This window comes from Globicephala melas, chromosome 11, assembly GCF_963455315.2.
Source record: "Globicephala melas chromosome 11, mGloMel1.2, whole genome shotgun sequence".
In the NCBI taxonomy this organism is placed as follows: domain Eukaryota; kingdom Metazoa; phylum Chordata; class Mammalia; order Artiodactyla; family Delphinidae; genus Globicephala; species Globicephala melas.
In genome coordinates, this window is record NC_083324.2 from 55,435,922 (window position 1) to 55,446,689 (window position 10,768).

At 47.6% G+C, this 10,768-nt stretch overlaps 1 protein-coding gene and 1 long non-coding RNA gene across 2 annotated transcripts in view; both read right to left on the reverse strand.

Annotated features, from left to right (window-relative positions):
- The window catches only part of LOC138842289 (uncharacterized), a 186,427-nt gene extending 186,063 nt beyond the window's left edge, over positions 1 to 364 (reverse strand). Inside the window, exon 1 of the long non-coding RNA XR_009565839.1 lies at positions 248 to 364. This is a non-coding gene — a long non-coding RNA (uncharacterized lncRNA). The remainder of the gene's footprint in view (positions 1 to 247) is intronic.
- Positions 1 to 2,432, reverse strand: part of LOC132598118 (synapsin-2-like) — a 679,754-nt gene extending 677,322 nt beyond the window's left edge. Inside the window, exons 1-2 of the mRNA XM_060308007.1 lie at positions 1,967 to 2,432; positions 903 to 1,117 (exon numbers count right to left, since the gene is read on the reverse strand). Of these exons, the coding sequence (XP_060163990.1) occupies positions 903 to 1,106 (204 nt within the window). The 5' untranslated portion in view covers positions 1,107 to 1,117; positions 1,967 to 2,432. The remainder of the gene's footprint in view (positions 1 to 902; positions 1,118 to 1,966) is intronic.
- Positions 2,433 to 10,768: the final 8,336 nt, after the last annotated feature.

The following is a 10,768-nucleotide window of genomic DNA, read 5'->3' on the forward strand; positions in this document are numbered from 1 at the left end:
CAAACACATGTATACACTTCACAGAGATACAACTGGCCGGCACCAGCATCCACAAAACTCAACTCCAAGTGTATATGGAGAAAGAAAACCCTGCTCAGAAACCAAGCTGCAATAAATACACTCCAAGAATATCACACCAAGGCATTATTTTCTATGCCACTTTCTCTACTTTACAATTTTCTCAACAGGAAAAAACATCAGCACCAGAGAATGGCATTTGAGCTATTTCTTACTGGAACCCAATTACCTGAGGAGCTCCTCTCTCCGCAGTCAGTAGCCGCTATCCCGGGGCTACAATGACACAGCAGCGCTTCAAAAGGTTTCCAGAGCTCACCTGGTGCCAGGCACCTGGCCCCTGCCCTCCCGGGCAGGAGGATGCCAGGGCAGGAGAAGGTGTTCCAGCTTAGAGCTGGGTTAGGCAGAGCTCTCCATTCTGCAAAAGAGCCAAACTTTGCTCCCACTGTTGTCATCTTTAGGTTGATGCCACCTCCCTTCAAGGAGTCTCAGAAGCCACTTGGCAGCTCCTGAACACATGTTTCCCCTTGACCTAGATCATCCACATAAGCTGTGGCTATACGGTGCGGGCGAGCAAAGTCTTTCAATCTCGCTCTCCCGGGGTGCTGCGCTCCACCCAACATCACGTTGCCTGGACCAGAAGACTTTTCTCTGCACGAACACTGAATACGGAAACCAGGAGGGACTTCTGCACGCGCCTTCCCGTTCAGAAAGTCACTGTCGCCCAGCGATTCCCTTCCATCTTACGCCTTCCCTACATCTGCAACCCTCATCACCTCCCGGACGAGGGAAGGGGGTGGGGGAGCGCAGGGGTTAAAGTGACAGCCGCTGCCAGAGCTCCGTGGTTTTGTTCAAAAGGTGTCACAGCGCCAACGCGGCGGACCTACCTTGCTCTCGTCCTTCTCGCCGCTGGCTCTCGCTTCGGGATCGTCGCTGTCCTCGGCGCCGGCACTCTTGCCGGGCGGATCATCCGGAGCCGGATGCTGCGGCGGCGACGGCGGCTGTGGCGGCGCCTGGCAGGCTCCGCCAGCCCCCTGGGAGCGGGGGATGGGCTCTGGGCACGGAGAAACTCCCTCTACATCCATCTCCATCTTCCCATTCACTGGAGGACAAGACAAAAGCGTAGCGCAGATTTGACAGCGGCGCCGGCGGCGGCTCAGCTGCCGGTGGCACGCATGGCTCGCCGAGGAGGAGACGCCTCCCGCGCGCCCTCCCTCCCGCTAGCCTTCGCCCGCGCGCCCCGCAGCTCCGCTCGCCGCTCGGCTCCGGCACCGGCGGCGCCGGCCCGGGGAGCGCGAGCAGCGGGTGGCCGCGCGTCCTCGGAGCAATGGCCTTCAGGAGCCCCCGGCAGTCCCGCTAAGCCGAGCGCATCCCGGAGGCGGCGGCAGCGACGCCTCCCAGCCACGCGCCCAGCCCCGGGGCCGCCCGAGGACTCCCGCCTCAGCTGGGCCTCCCGATCCTCGTCGCTTTCCAGCCTCTCCGGGGTCCTCTCGGCGTCTCCCCTCCCCTCCGCCTCTGAACAAAGTTACTGGAAGAACAATCGCATCGCTGGGACCTGCCGGCGAAACTGACAGGAGTGGGGCGGGTCAGGTGTAAGTGAAATCTACCATCCCCGCCAGCTGACCAGGCACCGACCCCTCACCCTGCCCGCTCCATCAGAGGAAGGCAAGGCTTTCCGATTTGTGCCAGGCGGCGGCGGAGCCCTAGAAGGAGGGGAGCCGGCAGAGGGCTGGCGTCCGGGGCGCCCACTCCAACCCCGGGCGACCCCCACCCGCACGCCGGCCCCAGGCCCCTCCCGCGCTCCCTCCCGCGGCCGCACGTGTCCCCGGGGTCACCCCTTCCGCGCGCGCGAGTGCATCCCCGCGCTCCCGCGGCCCCGCGCCGCCCAGCCAGCGCCTGAGGACTAGGACCGAGCAAGCGGTAGCCAAGGCCGGGCCAGCAGTTCACCTACCCTCGCCTCCGTCCCGGTCGCGGGCGGCACCCGCAAGGGGTGGGGCCCCGCGCCCAGGGCGAGGACGCGAGTCTCGCAGCGCAGCAGAGTTCCTCGTAAAGGTCGGCAGCAGAGGGGCAGAGGGGGAGGCGGAGGGAGAGCGAGGGGTCGCGGCCAGGCATCGGCCGCCAGGTGCCCCGGTTGGCGCCAGCTCCCCGCCAGCCCTCTGCGCTGGAAGGGCGTACTCCGCCGGGCAAAGCTCCGGGAGGTGCCGGCGGGGACCCCAGGCGGTGCGGTGAGCTGCGTTTGGTAAATCTAGAGAGACAGATGGAGATGACAAGGGTAGACTTGGGAATTCTTACACGGGGCTCTCCGACAGTCAGGTGATTAGGGTGACTTCTATATTTAACACTACTTGGTCCTGGGGAGTAGCTTACAACTTCACGGGGACTGCTACAGCGACTCTGCACTCCCGAGGGACTTTCCGGCAGCCATGGAAAGAAATAACAGATTATTAAGAAGCTGTTTAATGTTAAATAGAGCCCATTGTTCTGGGCTTTGAGTTCCATAATGCCCCCAAATGGATCAGCAGATAAATGAACTCTCCGTGCATTTCTTAGCAGAGCTTACTTAGCTTTCTTCCTCCAGCAACAATTGCCTCCTGAAACTAGAAAGTTAAGTTGTTTATCTCCTGACTGCTTTGCATTAACTTAAAGACAACTTGGACTATTTCAAAACACACTGTCCCAATAGATGCAGTTACACAAGAACACAGCATGAGTCCTATCCTTCAATACAATAGCTTTAATCTCTGACTCTGTGATAGGAATTAATTGCCACTTTAATTTCATCAGTGCAGTCAATCTAGATAATGCAATGTGAACATGCTTTTGGAAAGAAAAGTTTGGGGATGGAATTACTCATTTTTTTTCTTCAAAATTATGAAAAATTAGATTTCAAGCTCATTTTCTAAATTGGGGACTTGTTCAAAATAACATGAGCTTGCTTTAGTCTGACATTCACTATACTTTTAAAGTGACATTATGACCTTTCATGTAGTAATGTGCCAGCCAAGAAAATACAGAGCTTTGTACCTTTAAAGAAGTTACTTGCGGACTTCCCTGGTGGTGCAGTGGTTAAGAATCTGCAGAGTGAAGTAAGTCAGAAAGAGAAAAACAAATACCGTATGCTAACACATATATATGGAATCTAAGGAAAAAAAAAAAAGGTCATGAAGTATCTAGGGGTAAGACGGGAATAAAGACACAGACCTACTAGAGAATGGACTTGAGGACATGGCCAGGGGGAAGGGTAAGCTGTGACAAAGTGAGAGAGTGGCATGGACATATATACACTACCAAACGTAAAATAGATAGCTAGTGGGAAGTAGCCGCATAGCACAGGGAGATCAGCTAGGTGGTTTGTGACCACCTAGAGGGGTAGGATGGGGGGGTGGGAGGGAGGGAGACGCAAGAGGGAAGAGATATGGGAACATGTGTATATGTATAACTGACTCACTTTGTTATAAAGCAGAAACTAACACACCATTGTAAAGCAATTATACTCCAATAGATGTTAAAAAAAAAAAAAAAAAAGAATCTGCCTGCCAATACAGGAGACACCGTTTGATCCCTGGTCCAGGAAGATCCCACATGCTGTGGAGCAACTAACCCCTGTGTCATAACTACTAAGCCCGCATGCCACAACTACTGAAGCCCACGTGCCTAGACCCCATGCTCCGCAACAAGAGGAGCCACCGCAAAGAGAAGCCCGTGCACCGCAACAAAGAGTAGCCCCCACTCCCCGCAACTAGAGAAAGCCCCCGCGCAGCAAAGAAGACCCAACGCAGCCAAAAATAAATAAATAAGAAAAAGAGAAAAATAATATTTGTTTAAAAACAGTTACTTGCTCTCCCTTTCCTCCCCGGTACATTGTAATGAATCAATCCTTATAGTATTTTTATAATGGTAAATTCGATGATCTGTGTAAAGAGCTTAGGAGAGTGCCTTAGGGCATAGGGAGCACTCAGTGCCTGTTCTACTGAAAATAGTTAAGATGATAGAAATTCACCATGAGCACTCATCTGAGAAGAAATTGCTAGTTTAATTAATCTCTTTCTATAAATTATTCTAAAGATATTTGGCATCTTCAAAAAATGAAACCCCTTCTGAAGGCAGGAAGAAAGTCAATGGTGTTCTGTGCAATAAAGTTTTGAATTTGACAGATTTTCCTTTTACAGTGTAGAAATAAAAAGTACATGTCAGTTCCAACAGGAGCTGGAAGAGCTGACTGGAAAGTTACTATTCTTACATGCTTGTTACTTCCAAAATGTGTTTGTGAACTTCAGTGAAGAGTAAATCAAAACAAAGATCCAATACTTCAACTAAATTTGTTCTAAATTTAGGCAAGAGCTTGTAAAGATTCCCATTGTCAAAGGCAAGTATTTTTCCTTTCTCTGCCCTTCTATTTTTGGGGGGGACACAGTTTCTTTTTGCATCTGTCATAAGTAAATATGGGCTCAGAAAATATATTACATTTCAAAACTGTTGATTGCACCTAATTATGCATGTAAATTGCTACTTCAAGCATGCAGACAGCTTGCAACATTTTGAAAATTTTGCCCTGGTAGTCATCTGAGGTATTTATGTTACTATTTTCCTTTTGCCTTAAATGACTTCATTTCCCCATGAGCTTTCCAGTAATGATGGGTCTATGAACAATTCTGACCTCTTGATGTCTCTCTTTTGGATGATTCAAATGAGCAAATCAGCACTTTCAACAAAATCACCCTTATTATTGTTTATACCAGGCCACTTGATTTTTTGAGTCACTGAAATGAGAGTTTACGAGAAGGTATCCTGGAAGAGTCATCTAACCCCTTGCTACTCAAAAGGTAGTCGATGGACAGGTAGTGTCCCAATACCTGTATTGTGTGAAATACAGAGTCGCAGGCCCCTGCCCCAGACTGACTGCATCAGAGTCTACCTTTTAATAAGATCTTCAAGTGTTTCCTACCACGTTTAAGTCTGAGAAGTGCTGCTCTAACTCATAGCATAGTTGGCCTTTCTCCATTATAATTCTTTGGCACTGTACCTCTAAAATACCACTCAGAAAGACCTATCAGGAAAACACAATGTTAGACACTTTTTTGTTTTGGTCAAGACATTATAATCCCTTCTCACTCTCCCCCAACCCCTGAGGATCTGAGATCTGAGTGTTGCATGATGAAAAACTACATCAATTAAGAATCTACCTATGTTGTATATATATCTCTTCTAATGAATTAGAAGTATACAATTTTCTAAAATCAAAAGGAATTAACCTAAAAGGGGAATTACATTTTATCTTGAATAATAAATTTTATACAAACATGTGGAACTAATTCCTAAAAATCTTGGTTATTCTTGACCTTCTAGTTAAGATGTGAAAGTCCAGTGCCCACTCTGCTGGGATTATTGATACTTTCTGTTACAATGCAAGCAGAAACCATCACATTAGCGTCTGTGCCATGACAGTCTATTAAAGCTTCAATAATTAGGCATAGGAATGGACTAAATTATATGCTCCAATATTTTTAGGAACTAACAGAAGTTGTTGCTTTAAAGAATTTCTTTAAAGCACATGTACACAGATCAATAAGTTGTTACTTTTAAAGCCTACCTGGGGACTTCCCTCGTGGCACAGTGGTTAGAAATGCACCTGCTAATGCAGGGGACATGGGTTCGAGCCCTGGTCCAGGAAGATCCCACATGCTGCAGAGCAACTAAGCCCGTGTGCCAGAACTACTAAGCCTGCGCTCTAGAGCTCGCGCGCCACAACTACTGAGCCCATGTGCCACAACTACTGAAGCCCACGCACCTAGAGCCTGTGCTCCACAACGAGAAGCCACCGCAATGAGAAGCCCGTGCACCGCAACTAAGAGTAGCCCCTGCTCGCTGCAACTAGAGAAAGCCCACACGCTGCAATGAAAACCCAACACAGCCAAAAAAATAAAAATAAAGGCTACTTGGAACAGTAGTTCTCACCTGTAAAGTACATGAAATCCCCTGGTGAATGTCCCTGGAAGGCAGATTGGTACTTGGCAGGATGGGGTTCAAGTCTGAGAATCTGCATTTCTAACAAACTTCCAGATGAGGCCATGTTTCTGGTCCTCAGACTTAATAGACTTGTTTTAACTCCATCAATGGTTCTCAAATATTAATCAGTTGGGGAGCTTTTTAAAATCTTCAGTGCCCAGATTACTACCCAGACAAGTTACATTAGAACCTCTGGGGTTGAGATCTAGGTGTCAGTGATGTTTAGATTCCAGCTGATTACGATGTATAGCCAAGATTGGTAATCAGTGCTGTCAACCTGTGCTTCTCCAAGTGTCGTCTCCAAGACCGAGGCAGCAGCATCTCTAGGGGAGTGGTTTATGAACGCTGACTTTCAGGCCACACCCCAGACCCACCGAGTCAGTATCTGCACTCTAAGCTCTCCAAGTGCTGTGTCTGCACATTTCAAGTTTGAGAAGCATGGCTCTAGCGTAGCCCATGGGACACAGGGGTGGCACTCAAATAGCTGCAACCTGATGGTAACTACTTCACCTCTTGGCTCTTTACAGATCTATACCCATTCTGAGAAGCTTTCAGAACCCTTACAGATAAAGTTCCCATTGATGAGAGAAATCTACGAGCATCCCTGGCTGTTTTAACAATCCCGTGGTTAGCAGCGCTGCCCACTAGGACTGCCTACAATGACAGAAATGTGCTGTGTCTGTGCTCTTCAGTAAGTGACTGAATGATGGCCAACGTGACCAAGAAACTTTTCATTTTCATTCTATTTCATTGTAATTACTTTAAATGTAAACGGCCTCATGTGGTTGCTGGCCCCCGTACTGGACAGAGCAGCTCCAGGGTAATCATCCTTCCTGTTCCTCAACCCTTTTTCAAATTCCCAGGTTGAACCCAGGCCTCCTGCTCAGCCTGTGTATTTATTAATCCCCAGTGAATGCAGAGACGACAAACATCTGCCTCACCACCTCATCTACATAATAAGTAACATTATGCTTATTATTTTGAATAAGAGGAATTTAACTTGAATTAAATGCCACCGAAAGTTGTCAAAACCTTTTTCATAGTATTCATAATCACGTAGCTTGAATTTTACAGCCTTTTCAAACAGCAGCAGACATGGGGCGCATTTGGAACTGCCTTAAGAAAAAGAGACAAAAGACTGCAAATGGATTTGGGGTAGAAGACACAAAAAGACACCTCACCTCCACCATCTTATTGGTGCACCAGAGAAAGTTCCATAAATTCAGAGGGTATCTGTGTTGAAAATAAATATCAAAATTCGAAACATTCCTCCCAAAATGGAAGATGAGATGCAAACAAAGGAGAGGTCAAGGTGGCAGAAGATAGCAAGTGAAATTCAAACTAGAAATGTACTCAACAGTTACCTTGAATGTGAATATCTAATCTGTGGAATCAATGGGCAGGGAGGGGGGTAGGGCAGAGAGGGGACAAAAATACATGTGATTTGAAACAGGCACCAGCCCCCTGGTGCCTTCCCTTTTCCAAGGTGAGAAAATCAGCACCACCGCCCACAATCACAACACACTGCCTCCACCACGCAGGCTCCCAGGAACCCCGTGAGGTGGATATGTTCAGGAAAGAGATTATTCAGGGGAAATGGTTTTTTTTTTTTTTTGCGGTACGCGGGCTTCTCACTGTTGCGGCCTCTCCCATTGCGGAGCACAGGCTCCGGACCCGCAGGCTCAGCGGCCATGGCTCACGGGCCCAGCCGCTCCGCGGCATGTGGGATCTTCCCGGACCGGGGCACGAACCCGTGTCCCCTGCATCGGCAGGCGGACTCTCAACCACTGAGCCACCAGAGAAGCCCCAGGGGACATGATTTTAACTGACACATCTCAGAGCAAAAATAAGCAAATTCCTACTTGAGAGGGAAGAGGACAGTGTCAGCCCTTGCCTTTGATTGAAAAGGTGAATTAGCACAACCTACCTCATACCAGGAGGCCAACATGAGGAAAACAGTTCATCAAGGTCTGTGCTTTGCTCAGCTGCCAGTTTGTTACCGTGTGATGCAAGATTATGCCCATAAAGAAATGTGTAGCCAAGGGCAACAGCCTCACTTCTGAGGATGGTCACTTCTTAGCAACTGAAACCAATAAATAAAGAAACTCCAGGGGACTTCAGACAATAGGCTTTCAGGAGGTTGGCCCTGAGCTCAGAAGCCATTCAGAACTGTCCTGACATTCAGGCACCTAAGATCCCCATCACCCAGGCTCTCCTTTCCTTCAGAAACTGAGGGCAAGTTTCTTCACACTGATTGATTCACACCAATCCAGCTCAGAAGGGAGCAGGAAGATTGACATGAAAGAAGAAAATATTCACTCCCCTCATTAATGGTCTGAAGTTATCTGTTTACATAGCTTTACGGATGCCCTGCCTAAGACACAGCTAATAAAGATCAGGTCACAAGCCCCAGTCATTGCTCTAGGCAATGTTTGGAGGATTCCTCTACCCTTCACTTGTTCAAACACACACGTTTCTTGGCTAAATTTTTAGGTGTAGTTTATGAACATAAAGAATTCCAGGGATTCTGAACTTTAACTTCTGGGTCACCTAAAAATATTCCAGGAGATTGCACTTTTAAGAGCAGAGGTCCCAGCAACATGGGACCAAGTCTGCCTAGGAAGAGGGTCTGTTTGTCTTCCTGACTCTTGTACAGAATGAGAGTTTCGCTGAGTTGGTTCTAGATGTGACCAGTGTCAAAATATCCCCTTTATTACTGATAAGGAAGGAGCTGCTATCTGTCAGCAAATGGGCTTCTTATTTCTGAACACCTGGATCAGACAGACAAATCCACCCAGTCACACACCTCTCCTGGATCAGAGAGAGGAAGAGAGTAGAGAGACGCCAGGAGTGCATCCTGAACTCCCTATGCCTGGAAAGAACCCTCAGAAGTGGAGAAGTGTTAATCCCCCAAATGACCTCTGCTTCACTATCAGCCCCAGACCCACATCCTGTGTCCCAGTCGCCCTTGCTGCTTGGTGCCCCCAGTGGTGGGAGAATTCTGGGAGCCCACCCTGGACAGCTCCTCTTCCCGCCTCTTATATCCCTCACTGGTCCTAGGGGTCCCCAGGCCATCATCAGCTCTGCCAGCCCCACTCCCCTCAATTGTAGAACTAACTTACCGGGTCTTAGACGTGATTGGTCAGAATTAACATTTCGTCACACAAAGCTCTCAGGAATCACATTCCTCCCCTGGCTCCCATTAGCATCAGACAGACATCAACTGAGCAAACCAGAAATTTCATGGAGGGGTAAAACTGGCAGAGGTGATGCTCCAGCAAGTGCCTTTTTTTTTTTTTTTTTTTTTTTTGCGGTACGCGGGCCTCTCACTGTTGTGGCCTCTCCCGTTGCGGAGCACAGGCTCCAGACGCGCAGGCTCAGCGACCATGGCTCACGGGCCCAGCCGCTCCGCGGCATGTGGGATCTTCCCAGACCGGGGCACGAACCCGTGTCCCCTGCATCGGCAGGTGGACTCTCAACCACTGCACCACCAGGGAAGCCCCAGCAAGTGCCTTTTATCTTACAGGTGCCTAATAAATATTACATTTTCATAATTTGGCTTTTTAAATCAGAAATTATCTTTCATTCTCTTGCATAGTACATTTTAGAAGACCCACCTAATGCAGTGCCCTGCACAAGGTAGCCACTAAATAATGTTTGAGAAGGAATATTAAAAACCTTGTATGTGAAGGCTTAGAAATGACTGCATCTCATCTTGGAAAATTCAGTCTTCAATAAAGTAAAACAAGAATAGGCAATTTGGAAACTAGGCTTTTACCATGGACTTCCCGTGATCACGTTTGTATCAATGTCACTGAACCATTGCAAGAGGGTAAATAACTGTAACTTTGCACAAGGGCCTTGTCTGAGTCTCCATCTCCTTTTTTTATGAATTGAGGAACCTATAATTCCTTTTAGCTCAAAGACTCTGAGATAACAACAGTAGATATTTTCTGACCAGTTAATTGAACAATGAAAGCATCCAATAATCCAATGATGGGGAAACCCTCTTTCGTTTGGAATGATATATTTTCATGTATTAAATATCAAATCTCATATAACTACATCACTTTGCTGTACACCTGACACTAACACAACATTGTAAACCAACTATACTCCAATATAAAATAAAAGTTTAAACAAATAGCAAGTCTCTTCCCCTATTTCTAGACATGGCCATTGGTGTCTGGGTCATCATGTCCTTTATCTGTAACTTTGCTTTTCACTTTGGAACCAGAGTATAAGTAACATGTAAAACTACAGTCATAATTAGGTAAGACATTTGGGGGAACCAGGAATTTAAATGTAAATACAAAACACACAGGAAACAATCCACAGAGACAGCAATAAACATAACAAATGAGCACGTAAGGAAAACCAGTATCATGTGGGTGATGACCAGCAAGATTCACCTCGATGTATCTCCAGAGAAAAGAGAAGGACCACTTGTGGTGAGGAAATGGAAATTTCACTGGGTGATTTATATCTTTATAATGGTGCTCATGTCTCTTAGGAATATCATACAAGCTTGGAAATTAAGGCCTAAGTGAACACAAATTACTTCTTCTCACTTCTCCCTCAGTGTACAGGCTGTCAGCCCTGTGCTCTGTGGGCACGGTTGTGTTACATGTCACTGGTCACCACTCTACTGCCTAAATCAACGCCTTTCTGGCTCCTGATCTGAGCTGCCCTGTATTTCACTCCAAACATCCCAAGAAGCTCCTCGGTCTTGATTCCCTCCTCATCC